Genomic DNA, 23,201 nt, shown 5'->3' on the forward strand with positions numbered 1-23,201 from the left:
AAATCAGAATTTCAAAGCAGTGCGTTCAATTAACAATATACACTCCTGGAAATTGAAATAAGAACACCGTGAATTCATTGCCCCAGGAAGGGGAAATTTTATTGACACATTCCTGGGGTCAGATACATCACATGATCACACTGACAGAACCACAGGCACATAGACACAGGCAACAGAGCATGCACAATGTCGGCACTAGTACAGTGTATATCCACCTTTCGCAGCAATGCAGGCTGCTATTCTCCCATAGAGAAGATCGTAGAGATGCTGGATGTAGCTCTGTGGAACGGCTTGCCATGCAATTTCCACCTGGCGCCTCAGTTGGACCAGCGTTCGTGCTGGACGTGGAGACCGCGTGAGACGACGCTTCATCCAGTCCCAAACATGCTCAATGGGGGACAGATCCGGAGATCTTGCTGGCCAGGGTAGTTGACTTACACCTTCTAGAGGACGTTGGGTGGCACGGGATACATGCGGACGTGCATTGGCCTGTTGGAACAGCAAGTTCCCTTGCCGGTCTAGGAATGGTAGAACGATGGGTTCGATGACAGTTTGGATGTTCCGTGCACTATTCAGTGTCCCCTCGACGATCACCAGAGGTGTACGGCCAGTGTAGGAAATCGCTCCCCACATCATGATGCCGGGTGTTGGCCCTGTGTGCCTCGGTCGTATGCAGTCCTGATTGTGGCCCTCACCTGCACGGCGCCAAACACGCATACGACCATCATTGGCACCAAGGCAGAAGCGACTCTCATCGCTGAAGACGACAGGTCTCCATTCGTCCCTCCATTAACGCCTGTCGCGACACCACTGGAGGCGGGCTGCACGATGTTGGGGCGTGAGCGGAAGACGGCCTAACGGTGTGCGGGACCGCAGCCCAGCTTCATGGAGACGGTTGCGAATGGTCCTCGCCGATACCCCAGGAGCAACAGTGTCCTTAATTTGCTGGGAAGTGGCGGTGCGGTCCCCTACGGCACTGCATAGGATTCTACGGTCTTGGCGTGCATCCGTGCGTCGCTGCGGTCGGGCCCCAGGTCGACGGGCACGTGCACCTTCCGCCGACCACTGGCGTCAACATCGATGTACTGTGGAGACCTCACGCCCCACGTGTTGAGCAATTCGGCGGTACGTCCACCCGGCCTCCCACATGCCCACTATACGCCGTCGCTCAAAGTCCGTCAACTGCACATACGGTTCACGTCCACGCTGTCGCGGCATGCTACCAGTGTTAAAGACTGCGATGGAGCTCCGTATGCCACGGCAAACTGGCTGACACTGACGGCGGCGGTGCACAAATGCTGCGCAGCTAGCGCCATTCGACGGCCAACACTGCGGTTCCTGGTGTGTCCGCTGTGCCGTGCGTGTGATCATTGCTTGTACAGCCCTCTCGCAGTGTCCGGAGCAAGTATGGTAGGTCTGACACACCGGTGTCAATGTGTTCTTTTTTCCATTTCCAGGAGTGTAAATATTGCAAACTTTAGGGAAAGTCTAAAGGAGCTAGACTGGGATGAAGTGTATATGGAACCCGATGCAAACTTGAAATATAACTGATTTCACGATACATTTTTAAGGGAATTTGAAAATTGTTTTCCCAAGAAAATAGTGAAACACAAATCCAAGAAAACATGTAAAAAACCTCGGCTAACTAAAGGAATAAGAATATCTTGCAACCGTAAAAGAGAACTGTATCTAACAGCCAGAGGGAGTACTGAGCCCGAAATTGTTCAATATTATAAAAACTATTGTGCAGTACTAAGAAAAGTTATTAAAAATCCAGAAGCATGTGTATGAGAACTGTATCTAACGGCAAGAGGGAGTACTGACCCCGAAATTGTTCAATATTATAAAAACTATTGTGCAGTACTAAGAAAAGTTATTAAAAATCCAGAAGCATGTGTATCATGTCTGAGATCAGTAACTCTGATAATAAAATTAAAGCAATTTGGAACATTATTGACAGGGAAACTGGGCAACCAAGAGTACAGGAAGACTTTAGTGCCATAAAACTGAATGACAAGTGTACTAACAAACAATCTGAAATTGGAAATATTTTCAATAATCATTTTTTAAATGTTGTGGAGAAAATAGGATCTAGATCTTCACTAGAAGAGGCAAGGCTTCTAATAGAAGAGGCCATACCTGTGCAGTTTGAAACAACTGTATTTCCACGAACCTCTCCCTCTGAAATCATAAAAATAACAAACTCACTGAAAAGTAAAAGCTCTTACGGAATTGATGGCATTTCCAGCAAGATACTAAAAGCTTGTTCCCCACAGATAAGTAGGATTCTCAGCCACGGATGTAATAGCTCTTTGGAGCAGGGTGTTTTCCCTGATAGACTGAAATATGCCATTGTAAAACCATTGCATAAAAAGGGGAATGCGTCGGATCAAAAATTTTTGAGAAAGTAATGTATTCAAGAGTAGCCTCCCATATTTGTAAAAATAAAGTACTAACAAAATGTCAGTTTGGTTTTCAGAAAGGCTTTTCAACAGAAAATGCTATATACGCTTTCACTGATCAAATATTAAATGCTCTGAATAACCAGACATCACCCATTGGTATTTTTTGTGATCTCTCAAAGGCCTTTGACTGTGTAAATCATGGAATTCTTTTAGACAAGCTAAATCATTATGGTTTGAGGGGGGCAGTGCACAAATGCTTTAATTCATACTTAACTGGAAGAATGCAGAAAGTTGAAATAAGTGGTTCATGTAATGTTCATACAACAGCTGATTCCTCAAACTGGGGAGCTATCAAGTACAGAGTCCCACAGGGTTCGGTCTTAGGTCCTTTACTTTTCTTGATGTACATTAATGACTTACCATTTCATATTGATGAAGATGCAAAGTTAGTTCTTTTTGCTGATGATACAAGTATAGTAATAACATCCAAAAACCAAGAACTAAGTGATGTAATTGTAAATGATGTTTTTCACAAAATTATTAAGTGGTTCTCAGCAAATGGACTCTCTTTAAATTTTGATAAAACACAGTATATACAGTTCTGTACAGTAAATGGCACAACTCCAGTAATAAATATGGACTTTGAACAGAAGTCTGTAGCTAAGGTAGAATTTTCAAAATTTTTAGGTGTGTCCAGTGATGAGAGGTTAAACTGGAAGCAACACATTGATGGTCTGCTGAAACGTCTGAGTTCGGCTACGTATACTATTAGGGTTATTGCAAATTTTGGTGATAAGAATCTCAATAAATTAGCTTACTATGCCTACTTTCATTCACTGCTTTCGTATGGTATCATATTCTAGGGTAATTCATCGTTGAGTAGAAAAGTATTCATTGGTCAAAAACGTGTAATCAGAATAATTGCTGGAGTCCACCCACAGTCATCCTGCAGACATCTATTTGAGGATCTAGGGATCCTCGCAGTAACCTCACAGTATATATATTCACTTATGAAACTTGTTGTTAATAATCCAGCCCAGTTCAAGAGTAATAGCAGTGTGCATAGCCATAACACCAGGAGAAAGGATGATCTTTACTATGCAGGGTTAAATCTGACTTTGGCACAGAAGGGGGTAAATTTTTCTGCCACAAAAGTCTTTGGTCACCTACCAAACAGCATCAAAAGCCTGACAGATAGTCAACCAACATTTAAAAATAAATTAAAAGAATTTCTAGATGACAACTCCTTCTACTCATTGGCTGAATTTTTAGATATACATTAAGGGAGAGAAAAAAACTAACTTAAGCATTAGTGTCTTGCAACATTTTGTGTAATGTAATAACTTTTACAGACATCTTTCTTTAACCGGACACATTCCACATCATTACGAAGTGTCGTATTCATGATCTATGGAACAAGTATAATCTAATCTAATCTAATCATCACTGTCACCCAGAGAGGAGCGGCACTATTGGCGGTGCCTGCTGACGTCTCAGGTTCTTACTTCCTAGACAGATAGAAAAAAGTTGCCTGTCCCATTGTCTAACATGGCCATGGAATGACAGCCGCACATTACAACACCACATCAGCCGCATGTGACAGCCATGTTCCATTGCTCACAGTATAATAACGTAGAAATAAGTGCGAAGTGCACACACGCCGGAGTTTTTTTTTTCCTACGAAACTAGCGACGTGCAGACTAAAAATCTAATGGTCCCACTAGGCTCGTGCATAGAGAGAAGGGGTACTCCCTTATCTGTCTGTCATGACCTAGCAGGGAAATACTAATAACGGTCAAACAAGAATTACACGAAAGTCAACTGGTAAAACTAATGACTACATTTATTAAAATATCCGTGGTTATAACGCCGTGGTCGGATGAATTTCTTGCTCATCAACCACGGCACAATTTCCAGAAATATTTCAATTAGCGTAATATTACCGGCCGTGAATATTTACATTTTGCAACTAAACTGATGGTTCCACAGTATTCACATCTGTACGAACATGCTTTTTATGGTTTGTTTGTCCAATGGTATCAGTAACTCTGAGGAATGTCGTCTACTTTAGGCCCACCGTTTGGTCTTACAATCACCTGGTTTACTGGAGGCTGAGGAATAAAAGAAGATATTGAGAGGGAACGTGACTACATTCTCATTAGATGTAATTGTCGGTGGAAATCTGAACTGTGAACCAGTACCCATTCCAGACAAGTTCCAGAGACAGCACCTGTCCTTTCTGAGACTTTCTAGTTACAGGTTTTTAGGCATCAGTGCTGGAACGTCAAGTACGAGCGCAAACAGTACACCGTACTGAAAGAAAAATTTAGGCTAGTTAGTAAATTGTATTCATCATGATTAATATTATGACACTCGGCTTATTTATGTCTAATGTAAACTATTTTTTATACTAACACAAATGTCGTATTTTGATACATGATGAAGCCTATTTGTTATTTGTCTAATAGGTATTTATCATCATACGGTGCTTTTGGAGAGTGTGTTGGAAGGACCTGCGCAGTACTGGAAGAATGTAGTTGGGTCGGTAGGAAGTAATGCTGCGATAGTGTCTTTCTGGGATAGTGAATGACAGATTGAAGTTTAGAACGATGTTGTCCTATGAGGACCTGACAATAGGGGTTCAATGCGTTATTAAAATGCGCTGCATTTTTGTGTTCCCAAATGAACTTTTTATGGATCCACATATTAGTGATCTGAAACCAAAATTAATCATGAGTTATAAATTTAGTCTCTATATGAAGATATCATTTCTGGGCACAAATATTTTATCAACAGATACACAATTCCAAGTGATAATGCTGTTCTCCTCTTATGAGCCATTTATGTGTGAGAAAAGGGAACCATATAAAAAATTTCTAGAGAGGTAACATTATATGCACAATCTACACGTGGAGCAATATTTTTGGGTACTGACCTTGTAGCCGATTTCCAGTGCCCGTACAATATTGATATCTGTACGGAACATGTGTCCAGCATTCAGATTCGTCATGTCATAGATGATGACATCTCCGAGGGAATAGTCGTCGAAGTACATCATCTCAATGGCTATGGAGGCGGTTTTTCCGTGCTTTGGCCACGAGACCCACGTGGGGTCTGGGTCTATGCCTCCGATGACGTGCACGCGGTACAGCTCCTTAGTAAGGCGAGGCATCACCGCGAACTTCCTGTCGAAACAGTACAGGCACAATTGTCGCAGGGCTACATGCAAATTCTCGAACCAGTACTAACCACATTTAACACGTTATTTGTAAATGCAACATCAACTCAACTCAAGTTGTGAAGAAATCACTACAAGCTAATATACATTTTTTTCCCTTTTTACTACATTTTCTTTCACATTGTTCCTGCTTTATTTTCATCATACATTCAAAAGGTTAGCTCAGAATGACTTTCGTAAATTTAATTCTCGGCATAATTATGTTTGTGTTTACATAATGTAGTTGTTATGAATTTTATTGCCAATTTCAATTATTCTGATATTGTTAACACGTTACTTGGTACCATTTTCTGTGGACATAGCAATATGAAATTGTGATTTTGTACAGAACTGTAAATCGATATAATGAGAATCTTTGAAAGTGTTGCGGAGTGTATGAGTGATGTAGTATATCGACAGAGCGACAGAAATATCAACAAAGAGTCAGGAGCGAGAAGGGGAGAGTGGAGGGAGAGTTGATTGTCGTGCGGCGCGTTTGTACTGCTAATACTGTGCTCGTGGCCGGTGAAAAGTATCAGTGCTGAAACAGTGTTACATTTCTGATCTCGGTATGTACCGCTACTCCAGAAGTAGTGATTTTATCTGTCCTATTGCTCGTTTGCCGGAACTTCGAAATGACTCCTTAAACATAAAACCTTGATGTGCGCACCGGTAAGCCTTGTGCACACCGGAAAGATACTGTTTTCGATTTTAGACGGCGTAAACTGGTTATTGCATACCACAGACTATGAAATGAAACAGAAAATATGGCAACACATTTTCGTGTCATATATTTATACGAAGAACATTAAGTACGAATGTATGGTGTGCTGATTGCCACGTGATTGAAGTAATTGCGTAGACATTTGGTCAAGACACCTATTGTTCGGTTTAAATCACGTACTGATGAATTACGGCCCAATCGACTTGATTTACTTTCGTAGCGCGGCCGCATATACTGTCAAAGCGATCGCATATCATAAATCTGGAAACCGTTGCTAAAGTATGTAACAAACATTATGACATGAACTTACGTCACGCGTTAATGGGAAGCAGTGCACAGACCGGAATTAACTCTGCAGTGTACCTGTTACATTCACAACTGGCGCTCAAGATCAAGGAAATCAGCAAGACGACACCAGTTACTGGACTACACGCTCAAGGATGATGGACTAACGAAGCGGATGTCGATGGCTCGATAGCAACACCAGTTAAGTGGAAACTCTTTTGTTCGAAAGTGAGCTAAGAGACACCGCGAACAACATCGTCCTACACAGCCATATCTCTCCAGATATCGAGGTTTCGCTCGTCTCGCGATCAAGCGTCGACAGCTGGTTCTGTCTCCATGATGGTTCTTGCCGCTATAATTCATTCTCGCGATAAAAACTGAATCATTTTATTATGACACATTTAGTTTGTTCGGCACTTTAATTCTTGATTAATTACCTTGATTGTTTAATCTGAATGCTGCCATCTTGTTTTAAACCTGATTTAATTTTTTTTAAGTTTTTATTTGTTATTCTAGTAAGTGAACAGTGATTGAAATGCTCATTTGCAATGTACGTGGTAAACCATTACCGCCTCGCTTAAACTTATAATATGATATATTCGTCTCTGTCTGTTACCTTTACTTAAAAATCAGCATAAATGTTTATATTTACATACATACCGGTAGTCTATGAGAAATCTGTTCTAAATTTGTTCAAACGCAGTAGGAGTTTGTTCAGCATAAAATTTAATGTAGTTTCCTCCTTTGCTTAACGAAACTATTACATTTTAAGTAAAGCTATAGCTTATTGTTGCATCTAGTTTATAATTTCTTGTATATATTGTTTGAATATACTTGATAATGTATCGAATGCTGTGGCGTATCGGAAAGTCTCCAGTCCGTTCGAAGGAGAATGTCATTTGCCCATTCCTTATGAAACAGTAGAGATTCTAATGTAATACTTCTTAGGATACAGGACTAGAGCACGACAGTTGCTTCCATTTGCAAGACCATAAGACAAACTTACGTTTGCCATTGCCCGTGTAGAATAACACGTTTTCATTATGCTCGTAAGTGCAAAGATAACACTGTAAAGCAAAAATACGTCACAAACGTATCCAACCCCAAACTGCTTCCGTTGTGGGGTATGCTCTGTACTTACCCAGAACGGTGATCACAGTGTAGAGTAACAACACTAACAGATATTCGCTTCATGCTGTATGTTGCAACCGCGACCGTAAAGGTGGCGGGGTGGCCGTGAACGAAAGAGCGGCGGGACCGAACAGGAGCGGCTTTCGAACAAACAAGATGGACGAACGCGAAAGGATGGACACGCACAACGACAGACGGCTGAGCAAGACACCGAGCACAACAACACGCAAGAAGCAACGGGCTCACAAGCGAAAACCTCACGAAATTAACAACGTCCGCTAGTACACGGAAATAGGTGGGCACGGTGTCTGAGACACACGCGACCATCAGGCGGCCTCGCTGACTGAGAGGCAGGTCATTAAATACATGATAGGGTACGTCGCTATTGGCTTCTGGGACCACGTGCTCTACACTGGTGCCCTTAAGCCGTCGGCACACGGACCGTGCAGCCGAACGTTGAGCGTTGAGCGTGCCGAGTTTCTGACGTCATAGCGTGGAATAGCACGTTCGGAAGTATTCCCGAACGTGCAGAGCAATATCTGGCATGTCAGATATTCTGAGCGTGAGTCTGAGAGTTGACCAATGAGATGGCACAGCGCCTCCTACGTCACAAGCACGCCGTCTCCCTTCAGTACAGAGTTGTGAGGCGCCATATTGGCATTCATTTCAAGCATATATGTATATATTCCGTTTCTGAGCACCAGCAAATTGAGAATCACTGGAAAACGCGTTGTTAACTGTGTGATTCGTTCCAATAAAATAATGAGAATCATCATATTCGTGGCAAAAGAACTATTGTAACTTATGTGTTATAAGATCAGGCTATTTGAAGGCAACGACACACTGAAGATCCACCCAAAACGCACTGTTCTTCGTCAATTTGTTATAATTAAATTGCAATTAGCAACATAGCTACGAGTAAGGTTTTCAGCAAGGGTACAACAATGTGATTAAATTCGTAGGGTGTGATATTGGTTTAGCGTAATGGGTTGCGTCACAAGCTTGAACTGAGCTGTCAGTTGGGGAGTGGTTTCGCCTTTTGCCACTTCCAATTTTTTTTTCTAGCATTCGCGGTTTTATTAGGTTCTGACACTTTATTATTAGTTTAATGTAAGTATATACTATAATATTTGATGTTATGTAAATATAAGTTCACTTTTTTTGAGGGGTGACTTTGTTCGATTGGCTTAATCTACAGGACAGCTTGCGCTACTTGTATAAAGTTATTTTTCTCCTTTTTCTTTTACGGTTCGTAATTCACATGTTTCAAAGATTCTGCTACTGGGTAAGAACAGTGACCAAGTAAGAGTGACCTTGGGGTTTTACCAAAATGTGGGAATGGTGAAATAATATTTATGTTATGCAGAGAAGTATTCCAAATTTGTACCGCACTGTTTGTAATGGAACTTTTACAACCCTGCTTCCTTATTGACTGGACGTGGTACTTTCCTTTTCGTGAAGAATGGAGGAAATGTGCGCTTTAATAGAGCTAAAATGGGAATTTTACTCGCGCCCGTAGAGCAAACAGTGTGATTTACGAACTAGAAACGTCCTTCAACTGCCACTGGAGTGCGTTGCGATCACGTATACCACGTCAGGGTCCACGTCCCGTGTGCACGAGTCACTTCGTTGCTGAGCGTTCAGCAGCACGTTGAACTTGGCACGCTGAACGTTAACGTTCGACAGCACGGTCCGCGTGCCGACGGCTTTACATTATACGCGGGCCAGGGGCATGCGCAGCCACGGCTTACGGCATGAAAGCTGCAGAGACCTCTACTGGTAACTGAGGTCCATGCCGTTTGGCGCGGATTCGAGACGACGGCGCTCGGTGCCAGACTGTATTCATGCACAATAACAAAGAATGTGTCCTCATTTGTGTACTGCAATGTGTCGGTCGTTCTTAAGAGCAAGGAGCTTCCAGTACAAGAGGTGTGTATCACAGTAGTGAAGGTAAGTACGCCCTCATGGCTGTTAGGCGATTACAATTTAGAGCAAATATTTACCGGACACTTTTGTCTTGTTTTGGTCAACACTACCAAAAATGTGGAATACTTCTTTTTGTAACTGGCCGCCACTCGTTGTCTAGCGGTAGCGTTGTTGTTCCCCAAGCACAGGGTCCTGAGTTGGATTCCCGGCGGGCACAGGGATTTTCACCTGCCCAAAGGTAACTGCGTCTTGTCGTGTCGTCCTCATAAGTATCATTAATTCCCATTACCTCCATTAGGACCTTCTCTAGTATGGCGGTGTGGGTCTCCTGCAGCGTTCCCCTATGCTCTGTCAAGAAGCATGGGACTTCATTTCCATTTTTTCCTTATGTTATAATTTGTATAAGAACCTGTCCCTACCCCTTCCAACAAGAAATGAAACGTGGCAGACATAGCCCAAGTCTCTTCATGTCTGTTTACATGTCCTGGGATGGTGGATATAGTCTGAGTGTCCGAGAACCACCACTACCCCTACTACTATAGTCCATGAAGAATACAGTGGCCGATGCGCAGTGAACAATTTTCGCCCAAATCGTTGGGAAAGCTCATTCGTTTCTTCGAAACATTGTCTGCCTGCTTTTAGATAGTCGGTGACATACCATGGTGGCAGAATCGAGGCGCGCGCCCTGCAATCTTTCTCAAACTATTTCACGGAAACTATTTAGAAAAAAAATTGCATTACTTATGGCTTTATATTTCCGCTTAATGGTGAAGTTCCCAACATTTAGTTACTGGTCATAGTTATTGTGGGATTTGCGTTTAAGTAAGACACTACGCGAAAAAGTGTGTGAACAAAAGTAGGAGCAGTAGTGAGTTTATGATTGGGGCATATTATGAAATATGTTGCTGAGTATTAAATTTAGCTAATATACTGAATTTTTCTTTAGAATTGTATGGAGGTCTCTATCTGCCGCCAATCTCGAGAAAATTGATCCGATGTTGCTCACACGTCAGCAGTCGCGTGTCCCAATGAAAACGCCAGAATGAAATATCCACAGTATTACTAATATTTCATAAACGGATTGAGCTATCGAAATCATATTTGGACAAATTATAACACACAAAGAGGAGAGTATCTTCCATGTGGTTTTATGCAAAACTTCATTATCTACCATGTTATTCCATTGACAACAGTCTTGTCAAAAGAATGTCATTCTGAAGGGGCATCATTAGCTGCTAAAATGAGAAATGCTATGGGCTGTGCCGGGGATGTGCTTTTTCATAAGCTGTTGACCTTTCTTTTTCTCAGTTCTTCAATTCCTAAAAGTAATGAACTGCTTTTTCAGAATTTTCTCAGAATTTCGTCTGCACAGCATGATAGTGAGATGATCTTGTGTAATCTCCGCTGTGGTTTGGTAAAAGAAAGAAATTTGAACATGGTAACAAGAGAAATGTAGGTTTCACTAAAAATTCGCCCCTGACTGTTCTCCATAACTTACAAAAATGGCAAACAAGACAGCCGAAAATATATCACTGCTTTTGTTACATTTTCAGCGGAATTAGTTTTAGATACTAACCGAAGCAAAGGTGACAGTAGATCTTTCTGGATGGTCAACATGCAAGTGTAGTCGTGGAGTGGATCCACTTAATATTTACGAAAAATGTGAGCATAGGCTTCAATTTGGAACGGCACTACCCCTCCACCACTCAGAGTTTCGCAAGCAGCACCTGCCCACAATCCTCAGCACTGGCTCTCTCTCCACGCATGCCCCAATCACTGAGCACCTACTCGCCACGTTACTGTGCATGCACTCTTCTGCACTCTTCCACCATCTCCCCTCCCCATCACGTGAAAACGAGCCAAATCTTATACATTGAAGAGGGACACCTCTCACTGCATGCCATACTCTTGGGGTAGCGAAGCAACGTGAGTCACTTAATAAAGCAAACATTCCTTTCAGAGAAGACTGATGAATAAGCTCCACCATAAGCAATCGTTCGTTTGATTAAAGACTGGAAACTTGCATAGCTCACAGTAATATACAGTAAAGGGAACAGAGGTAGTCCGCTGCATTATAAGACCATATCGTTCATATCGATATGTACTAGGACTTTGGAAAATACACTGTGTTCCACCGTTATGAGGTACCTCAAAGAAAACAATCTATTGACATGTAATCAGCACCAATATGGAAAACACCACTTTTTTAAAGACAACTGGCTCTTTACTCATCCAAGTAATGAAGGACTATTGGTATTCTACGGATTGGAGTGCAGGACGCTGGATCCCTTAATCGCGTGGCTATGTTAGAGCATTTATAAATTTTTATAGGTTTAATCATGAATAAGAAAACAGGAATGCAAGTAGGGATAGTGAGTGTATTGTTGTAGCCAAGACAGACAGGAAGCAAACACGTGCCACGGCAGTACGAGTTCATATGCCAACTAGATACGTAGATGATAGAGAGGTGAAAGAATGTGGATGAGATAATGAACATCATTAAGAGGATTAAGGGAGACGAAAATTTAATTGAGTGACAGGAAAGAGATGGCAGGAAAAGAAAGAGAAGAAAAAATACTAAGAGAACAAATATTAAGCGGAATGAACGACACGGAAAGTCGCTTGTTATAATTTTTCAAAGGGCATAATTTTATCATCGCCAAGACTTCGTTTCAGTGTGAAAGAAGACTGTTTATGTAGAAGATACCTGGGAACGCTGGAAGGTTTCAGACTGATTATATAACGGAAGGACATAGATTTTGAAACCAGATTTTGGTGGACATATGTGCACTCTGACCAGAATATATTAATTATGAACTTGAGTTAAAATTTAAGGAATTTCAGAATTGTAGAAAATTGAGATGTTGGGACGTGGGTAAGTCGAAAGAACCACATACTATTGAACATTTCTGTCGGGGCATCAAGCACCCTTGGACTGAAATGGAGAACGGAATGCAAGACAAGGCAAGAGGTTAGCCTTAAGAAATGAAATAAGGAAGGCAACAGAGCACGACATAGGTAAAATGACAAGGCCCTGCAGAAATCTTTAGAAGATAAGTTATCGAACTTAATTGACGAAAGGAGAAAATATAAAAATGCAACAAAAGAAGAAAGGGAAAGGAATAAAGATATCTAAGAATGAGACTGACAGGAAGTGAGTGCTGCAAAGCAGGAATCGCTAGAAGACAAATGCAAGGCTGTAGAAGCAGGCACAGCTAAGGGAATGATTCATGTCACACACAGAAAAATCAAAGAGAACATCGGAAGACGGAGAAGCACTTGCATGAATATCACGAGCTCAGAAGGAAAGCGAGCACTAAGTACAGGATAGATCTACTGTCTCTATAAGGACAAAAAACTCTAGGACACTGCCGCGCGACCGCTACGGTTGCAGGTTCGAATCCTGCCTCGGGCATGGATGTGTATGATGTCCTTAGGTTAGTTAGGTTTAAGTAGTTCTAAGTTCTAGGGGACTGATGACCTTAGAAGTTAAGTCCCATAGTGCTCAGAGCCATTTGAACCATTTTGAATCTAGAACAGTGTCATAGAAGAAGAAGCAGGTGAAGATGCCCTGGGAGATACTATAATGTGAAAAGAATTTGACAGAGCACTGAGAGATGTGAGTGAAAACAGGGCCCCTTCTGAATAATAGATATCTTAGGGAGAGCCAGCCATGACAAATTAATAGATATATGAGACAGGCGAAATACTGTCAGACGTCTAATTGTATAGATGGTACGTACTGACAGGTGTGAATATTACCGAACCACCAATTTCTAATCATCGGGTGCATAACATTGATAGAAAAAATTTACAGATGAATAGAAAAAGTAGCAGAGGCCGACTTCGATGAAGGTCTGAGTGGGTTCTGGAGAAATGTACGAACACGTGATACAATACTGACTTTACGACTTAATCTAGTACACATACTGAAGAAAGGCAGATCTACGATTATAGCATTTGTAGATTAGGAGAAAGCTTTTGACGATGTTGATCGGACTACACTCTCAAATTCTGAAAGTAGCTGGGATAAAATTCGGGGAACATGTTACCTATTAGCTGTACAGAAACCAAATTGCAGTTGAGTCGATGGGCGTGAAAGGTACGCCATAGTTGAAAAGGGAGTGAGACAACGTTGTAACCTCTCCCCGACGTTATTTAATCTTTGCACTGAGCATATAGTGTAGGGAACGAAGGAGAAGATTTTAAAGGTAATTATAGTTCATAGAGATGTAATAAAAAGTTGGAAGTTTGTCAGTGACACTGTAATTCTGTCAGAGACGGCAAAGGATTTGGAAGAATAAATGAACGGAATATACAATGTCTTCAGAAGAGATAAAATGAACATCGACAAAAATAAAACAAGGGTAATGAAGTATAATAGAATTAAATAGAGAGATAATTAGATTCAAAAATGAGAATCTAAAATTAGTAGTGGATGAGTTTCGCAGTTGGAAACTAACATAACTGATGATTACCGAAGTGGAGAGGATATAAAATTTAGATTGTCAGTAAGAAGAAAGGCATTTATGAAAAAAAAGAGGAATTTCTTAACATCTAATGTCAATTCAGTATGCCTGTGAGTGGTCAGCGTGTCTGGCTGCTAGGTAGAAGAGAGAGTTTGTTAACTGGTACTGCAGAGGATTTTCCTTAGTCGGAAAACGAGTACCAGGTGCACTCACACTCATGACGCCAACTGAAGAGCTCACTTACACTACTGGCGATTAAAATTGCTACACTACGAAGATGACGTGCTACAGACGCGAAATTTAACCGACAGGAAGAAGATCCTGTGATATGCAAATGATTAATGATTAGCTTTTCAGAGCATTAACACAAGGTTGGCGCAGCTGGCGACACCTACAACTTGCTGACATGAAGAACGTTTGCAACCGATTTATCATACACAAATAGCAGTTGATCGGCGTTGCCTAGTGAAACGTTGTTGTGATGCCTCGTGTAAGGAGGTGAAACGCCTACCATCACGTTTCCGACTTTGACAAAGGTCGGAATGTAGTCTATCGCGATTGAGGTTTATCGTATCGCGACATTGCTGCTCGCGTTGGTCGAGATCCAATTACTGTTAGCTGAATATGGAATCAGTGGGTCAAGGAGGGTATTACGGAACGCCTTGCTGGATCCCAACGGCCTCGTATCACTAGCAGTCGAGATGACAGGCATCTTATCCGCATGGCTGTAAGGGATCGTGCAGCCACGTCTCGATCCCTGAGTCAACAGATGGGGACGTTTGCAAGACAACAACCATCTGCACGAAGAGTTCGACGACGTTTGCAGCAGCATTGACTATCAGCTCAGAGATCATGGCTGCGGTTACCCTTGACGCTGCATCACAGATAGGAGTCCATGCGATGCTGAACGACGAACCTCGGTGCACGAATGGCAAGACGTCATTTTTTCGAATGAATCCAGATTGTGTTTACAGCTTCATGATGGTCGCCTCCGTGTTTGGTGACATCGCGGTGAACGCACATTGGAAGCGTGTATTCGTCATCGCCATACTGGCGTAACACCCGTAGTGATGGTATGGGGTGCCATTGGTTACGCGTCTCGGTCACCTCCTGTTCGCATTGACGGCACTTTGAACAGTGGACGTTGCATTTCAGATGTGTTGCGACCCATGGTTCTACCCTTCATTCGATCACAGCGAAACCCTACATATCAGCAGGAAAATGAACTACAGCATGTTGCAGGTCCTGTGCCGGCCTTTCAGGATACAGAAAATGTTCGACTGCTGCCCCGACCAGTACATTCTCCAGATCTCTCACCAATTAAAAACGTCTGGTCAATGGTGGCCGAGCAACTGACCCGTCACAAATACGACAGACACTCCTGTAAATGAACTGTGGTATCGTGTTGAAGCTGCATGGGCAGCTGTACGTGTACACGCCATCCAAGTTCTGACTCAATGCCCAGGCGTATCAAGGCCGTTATTACGGCCGGAGGTGATTGTTCTGGGTGCTGATTTCTCAGGATCTATGCACCCAAATTGCGTGGAAATGAAATCACATGTCAGTTCTAGTATAATATATTTGTGCAATGAATAAACGTATATCATCTTTACAGATTAAATATCAATTTAAGTCTTAGGAAGCCTCTTCTGGTGATATTTAACAAGAATGCGGAAGTGAAATGTCGTCAATAGGCAGTTCAGAGAAGAAGATGAAAGAGGATTTTTGAAATAGAGTGCTACAGAAGAATGCTGAACGTTAGATTGGTAAATCGAATAACAAAAGGTGGTAATGAATCGAGCTGAAGAAAAAGAAATGTCTACACATCCTGCCCAATAAAGGAATTGTTAACTTGGCAACGGAAGAAAATGTGTGTGTGTGTGTGTGTGTGTGTGTGTGTGTGTGAGCGTGCGTGCATGCTTGTGTTGGGGTGCATGCTTGTGTTCGGGGGGGGGGGGGGGGGGGGGGACTCTAGAAGAACGCTAAGTCTTGAATGGAATATTCCAGAATTTGAAACACGAATAGCTGCTAGCATGAGTAGAGTAGAAGTAGATACCTTAGGGGTTGCGAAGCAGTTCAAATCGTTTGATACGGGCAAGTCTTCAGGTCCAGATTGTATACCGATTAGGTTCCTCTCAGATTACGCTAATACAGTAGCTCCCTACTTAGTAATCATATACAACCGCTCACTCACCGATAGATCTGTACCTGCAGATTGGAAAGTTGCGCAGGTCGCACCAGTGTTTAAGAAGGGTAGTAGTAGTAATCGATAGAACTACAGATCTATATCATTGACGTCGGTTTGCAGTAGGGTTTTGGAGCATATACTGTGTTCAAACATTATGAATCACCTCGAAGGGAACGATCTATTGATACGTAATCAACATGGTTTCAGAAAACATCGTTCTTGTGCAACGCAGCTAGCTCTTTATTCGCACGAAGTAATGGCCGCTATCGACAGGGGATCCCAAGTTGATTCCGTGTTTCTAGATTTCCGGAAAGCTTTTGACACCGTTCCTCACAAGCGACTTCTAATCAGGCTGCGGGTCTATGGGGTATCGTCTCAGTTGTGCGACTGGATTCGTGATTTCCTGTCAGGAAGGCCGCAGTTCGTAGTAATAGACGACAAATCATCGAGTAAAACTGAAGTGATATCAGGTGTTCCCCAGGGAAGCGTCCTGGGACCTCTGCTGTTCCTGATCTACTGTATGTAAATGACCTGGGTGACAATCTGGGCAGTTCTCTTAGGTTGTTCGCAGATGATGCTGTAATTTACCGTCTATTAAGGTCATTCGAAGACCAGTATCAGTTGCAAAGCGATTTAGAAAAGATTGCTGTATGGTGTGGCAGGTGGCAGTTGACGCTAAAAAACGAAAAGTGTGAGGTGATCCACATGAGTTCCAAAAGAAATCCGTTGGAATTCGATTACTCGATAAATAGTACATATCTCAAGGCTGTCATTTCAACTAAGTACCTGGGTGTTAAAATTACGAACAACTTCAGTTGCAAGGACCACATAGAAAATATTGTGGGGAAGGCGAGCCAAAGGTTGAGTTTCATTGGCAGTCCACTAAAGAGACAACTTACACTACACTCGTTCGTCCTCTGTTAGAATATTGCTGCGCGGTGTGGGATCCTTACCAGTTGCGATTGACGGAGGACATCGAAAGGGTGCAGAAAAGGGCAGCTCGTTTTGTATTATCACGTAATAGGGGAGAGAGTGTGGCAGATATGATACGCGAGTAGGGATGGAAGTCATTAAAGCAAAGACGTTTTTCGTCGCGGTGAGATCTATTTACGAAATTTCAGTCACCAACTTTCTCTTCCGAATGCGGAAATATTTTGTTGAGCCCAACCTACATAGGTTGGAATGATCACCAAAATAAAATAAGAGAAATCAGAGTTCGAACAGAAAGGTTTAGGTGTTCGTTTTTCCCGCGCGCTGTTCGGGAGTGGAATGGTAGAGAGATAATATGATTTTGGTACGATGGACCCTCTGCCAAGCACTTAAATGTGAATTGCTCAGTAGTCATGTAGATGTAGATGTAGAACGTAGTAACAAGTCTCAAGTGGATGTGCACTGTAAGACAAAACATTACGACCGGGAGGGTGGATGCCGCCTGGTGACTTTGCTGGAACGTGACACGCTATGAAGAGTGCGTAAGCGCAGTGGAGATCGATGGGGGATCACACTAGCGAAAATACGGGCTGGAAATTGGGAATCCATTGAGATAAGCGAATTTGACGCAGGGCACCTGTGGACGAATATTCAAGCGCTGTTGTCGTGAGAACCTACGGAAAGACGTAGAAAGGCTGTGAAACTACCACTAGGCAATAATTGGTTGGAAGTCGGTGACTCTTCACGGAAGGTGGGATTTGGTGGCTTATCTGGTCTGTAAAGTGGGATAGATGATGATCTGTGGCATCTCTGCCGAAAGAGCACAATACTCGTGCATGCGCAAGTATTTCGGAGCACACATTTCGTCGTATGTTGTTGAAGATGGAGCTCCGCAGTGCACCACCTCTACGTGTTAACATGTTGATCCAATGACATCATCCATTACAATTGCAATGTGCACAGGACCATCGCCATTCGATCGGCGATCAATGGAAACATAACGGAGCTTGCCACCCTTCTACCATAAGACTTTTCTTAGCAGTTAAAAAATCAAGTTGCACCTTCGGTGGCAAGATTAATATTTTAATTGTAAGTGTTTTGTACCATTTCCATTCCTCCTACGGGGAGTACATAGTTTGTATGCGTGTGTAAATTGTTAAAACTGTTAGTTTAAAGCAATTGGTGTGTTGCAGATTTGCACCAGTGTAGTATTTCAGAGGTTTTTGTAAGCGGTCTTAACTACGGCCGTGTCAAAAGGGAGCGGCAAGGTCTCTGCCCGAAACCTCATACATTCAAAATTTGTTTCTTTCTGCCCGTGAATAAATTGTAACTTTGATATTTAGAGGGTGCATTCTGATTATAATTTTAAATCTGTTTCTTTTAAAAAAAAAATGCTTTTAGGCACTATTAAAGTGAATAAAATTCCCATTTGTTAAAAGGAATTTGGTTATGATTTCATCAGCTACTCAGTGGCAAGTATTTCCATGCTTGTATAGTGTGATTAAATGTGATAATGTTCTTTATGAATCGCTAGTAAATAAAATAAATCCTTAAGAATATTCTTTGAAAATAAATCACGGTTTATATTTCGTTCTAGAAACGGACAAACAAACTATTAAGCAGGTGGTCATAATGTTTTGGCTCATCGCTGTAGGTTGCGGTAGTTATTCAGAGAGGAAGAGGCTATCACAGAATAAACTATCACGGAGAGCTGCAACATATAAGTCTTAGAATTGAAAACAGCAGCAACAACAACAAAAAATTTAATGCAGATAGTTTCTTCTGTGCATTATTCTTAATACCCACATTTAGCGAGGCAAGCATAGATTAACAGAATTTTGTAGGGTGGAATCATTGGCAAAATAAGAGTCCATTGAGGCATGGTATGGTTAACTGTACGACATCAAAGAGTCATGATTTGTCTCCGTAGGTTATATGAAGTTGCTCGCGGACGCAAGGCGCACCAGGGAACAGGCAACGGGCAGAAGCTGTGTAAAACGCGAAGTGTGGTTTACCCAGAGCGAACGACAATCAGCGAACGACAATTATCTCTCGTATAGACAGTAGGCGAGCGCGAGCGAGATGAATTCTGTCGTGTTCGGTTCGGATTCGCTAGTGTTGGCTCGTGTTGCGCTGCTAGTCGGTCTTTTCGAAAACCGTTAAAGGAAGCTTACGTCTTCTCCGCTTCGACGCTATCATTGCAGAAATCTTTCATTTGCCACTTCTGATGTTAACAGGGGTTCCATGAGCGGTGGAGTGTTCTGAACAGATCGTAATGTTGGCGACAGAACAAATATAGGTATCATAAGTTTTTCTAGGATCCAAGAGACACACAGCAAGAATGCCGAAATAAAGGAAATAAGACTGGAGGAAAACTACCGAAGCACTAAATGGTCCGAATGCGGCGGGTGAGGGTAGGTGAGACGCACGAAAAATTGATTAGAAGGTTGTATCAGCGGTCAATACATTGCATAAGTGCCAAATCTGCAGTTCCTCTTACTGGAAATGAAAAGCGCAATGTATTTCCTTGAAGGGAAGCTAAGTGTCATTATGTTTCTGCTAGCTGTTCCTGGCCACACGTTGTTGTGGCTCAGTCTGGTTACATGTGAAAGTATCAAAAGAGAAAGCGCACATTTCTACTAGATACAGGAAATGGATATACGCCCTAATCCCCTTCTACCACTGTCTAGGTCCATCTTCTCCTTTTTCTCCTTCTCTTTGTCCATCACTGCCGGCCGCTGTGGCCGAGCGGTTCTAGGCGCTTGAGTCCGGACCGCGTGACTCCTACGGTCGCATGTTCGAATCCTGCCTCGGGCATGGATGTGTGTGATGTCCTCAGGTTATTTAGGTTTACGTAGTTCTAAGTTCTAGGGGACTGATGACATCAGAAGTTAAATCCCATAGTGCCCAGAGCCATACCAACTGACACGCCCCGGACATAAACATCGTCAGTAATATTTTGTCGTCCTTGGGCTTTCTTACATGCCGTTGAGTGGTTCATGGGCTGGACAGTGTGAAACCTGCACTGCGCCTGACTCTGTGCCTGCATGAGAATAAATTGTGGAAGGACAGTAGAGCATAGAAGAGCAATTGGTTCACCGATGCGCGGAAGTGCAATATGGCTCCAATCACAGGAGCAGTGCTGTTCCGTGCTATGTTCACACTTCCGCTGTGTAGTGTTGAGTCCGCTATGCAGGATCCTAATAATTTGATCACTTTCTTATGCGATTACGCAGGTAGCTTCACATACTCCGTAAAGTAAACGTACGGTGCAGAGAAACAAAGTATAATAGGTATTTCACCAGTAGATGCCGTTATTCGGATGCTGTGTCTCTATTATAAGTTATGTTGTAAAAGCAGCTAACTTGAAGAAATGTTTCTTTTACGTATTTATTGCAGCATTCATTAGTTGGCAGCAATTTATTTAAAGGACGCACTGTTATTCAGCTGTTTAATAATTCGAATGCCATGTTACCCTACAAAGTAAAAATTTCAAACCAGTAAATTTTTGGAAAAGAAATCAAAACTGAGAATATATTTAAGATAGAATTGTGTGATAAATGCATAGTACATGTACTAAAACGTTAAATATTTCTTACCTAGTTACTATGAATTACAACATTTTTCTGTCTAACACAAAATATTGCTTTGAACAAACATGCTATTATCCCTGTGTTGCGTGTTTTTTAATAAAAATTCCTAACGCACTGTCAAAGTTTACCATATAATTATAACTCAATTCATCCCCGATTTTCACTTCTATTTGAAAATTTTTAAGCTTGAAATGTTTTCGCTGTAGGTCTTCATTGCATTCAAAGCACTGAGAACCTGATCAACAATTCGTTCTGAAATTACAATGCAGCCATCTGATGAACAAAACATTCGAAACCGATAATAGCCGGCCGGTGTGGCCGAACGGTTCTAGGCGCTTCAGTCTGGAACCACGCGACCGCAACGGTCGCAGGCTCGAATCCTGCTTCGGGTATGGATGTGTGTGATGTCCTTAGATTAGTTAGGTTTAAGTAGTTCTAAGTTCTAGGTGACTGATGACCTCAGAAGTTAAGTGCCATAGTGCTCAGAGCCATTTGAACCAATTGAAACCGATAATAACTCGTTGAAGAGATATGTCATCAGGTAGTTGTTTCTGAGACGTAACCTGCAGCATGAAAAAACGAATCACAACAATTGTGTTGAAAGACCGCCATTGTCGCGCGCAACAGACCGGCGTCCTGGAGCTGTCTTACCAGAGCGATATGACAACTGTGCGACCAGACTCGTGCTCTGATTGGTTATTGCTGTGGTAACTGACCTGTACACAGCTAACTGCCAGTCACTTTGTCAATATGACACCAGTATATATCAGCGCTCCCGCTTCACGGAACCGGTGCGGCGATAGAGTAAACGGCCCTGAACTGGGCTACCTCCACTAGTTAGCTACATGTCAGCATTCCGCCAACATCGCCAATTAGCCCTGGTACTGCGAAAGCGTTGTGAAAGCTAACTGTTGCCGGCCTTTTTGCTGTGTATAGGCCGTTCACCACTGAGTTGGCAGCTGAAGAGATCCGCATTAAACGAAGGTTAGGCAGTTTAGTCTCAACACAGTTACGTCAAACAGATTACGAGATTAAATGGTGGGATGCTACTGATGGAGTCTACCGGATCTGCTGCCCTAACTGTAGCATTCTTCCACTACATCCAGATAGATACAAGTTTATCTGAAACTGCTTGTCTCGGTTGCAGAGGTAGCATTGGAAACGAAACCTGCAGCTAGTAAGTGTTGCAGTATAAGGGAGAGGGGAAGACAACAAATCAGTAATAGAGCGGCAGAAAGTCAGTTTTTGTATACAGGGTGGGACATCTACGACAGACCAACCACCCCTCCCCCCCCCCCCCCAAACTTCCATAATATATCCAGAGTGTATAAATATACCGCGGTGAGGTTTTCGTTCAGTTATAGCGGACAATATGACAAATATTTTGACGTCCGCAAGTAATTTTTATCGTTTATAGATGCCGAATTACGACACCGAGTTCGTATTTCTTCCGTGACATTTTAAAGAAGCTTCTAAGATAATTTCAACAGCATAACATGTATGGGACTTGATGAAGTAGTATGAAGAGAACAGCGCAGAAAACTACTGTTCCTTTGTCAAGACAAGAGGTTCCAATAACGTCTGCCCTGTTATACCAAATGTTAACAAACACGTAACTTAGGTGTTGTACTAATAGAATGACATTTTCACTCTGCAGCGGAGTGTGCGCTTATATGAAACTTCCTGGTAGATTAAAACTGTGTGCCCTACCGAGACTCGAACTCGGGACCTTTGCCTTTCGCGGGCAAGTATCCTTTCTTTCAGGAGTGCTAGTTCTGCAAGGTTCTCAGGGGAGATTCTGTAAAATTAGGAAGGTAGGAGACGAGATACTGGCAGAAGTAAAGCTGTGAGGACAGGGCGTGAGTCGTGCTTCGGTAGCTCAGTTGGTAGAGCACTTGCCCGCGATTGGCAAAGGTCCCGAGTTCGAGTCTCGGTCGGGCACACAGTTTTAATCTGCCAGGAAGTTTCATATTGTACCAATGTTTACTTGTGGGCTTGACGTCCGTCAGTCGGTGTTCTACTATTGTAGCAATTAGATAACTTGCTCATAAAGCTATTGAGGTCTTCGCAATGTATACGGCAGTCGTAAAGGTGAATATCATCCATGGCGAATGCCGCCAAACTATTACACTAGCGGTTCGGTTGTATGCTGAAAGGTATCCAGATCGTTGCAAACACTCACGATCTCACTTTGGAAACATTAGGAATAATTCTAGAAACTGTAAGTGCGGATAATACAATACACCAGGGAAAAAGAAGAGCAACTGGTGGAGGAAATGAAACTATTATTTTAGCAGTAGTACCACACAATGCAAGTGTCACTAAGAAGCATC

General features: G+C 42.4%; 1 protein-coding gene across 1 annotated transcript in view; it reads right to left on the reverse strand.

The window, feature by feature from the left end:
* Nucleotides 1–23,201, reverse strand: part of LOC126272026 (retinol-binding protein pinta-like) — a 91,700-nt gene that overhangs the window by 24,778 nt on the left and 43,721 nt on the right. Inside the window, exon 4 of the mRNA XM_049974529.1 lies at nucleotides 5,341–5,590. Coding sequence (XP_049830486.1) covers nucleotides 5,341–5,590 — 250 coding nt within the window. The remainder of the gene's footprint in view (nucleotides 1–5,340; nucleotides 5,591–23,201) is intronic.

The sequence above is a fragment of the Schistocerca gregaria genome, chromosome 5 (assembly GCF_023897955.1).
Source record: "Schistocerca gregaria isolate iqSchGreg1 chromosome 5, iqSchGreg1.2, whole genome shotgun sequence".
NCBI lineage: Eukaryota > Metazoa > Arthropoda > Insecta > Orthoptera > Acrididae > Schistocerca > Schistocerca gregaria.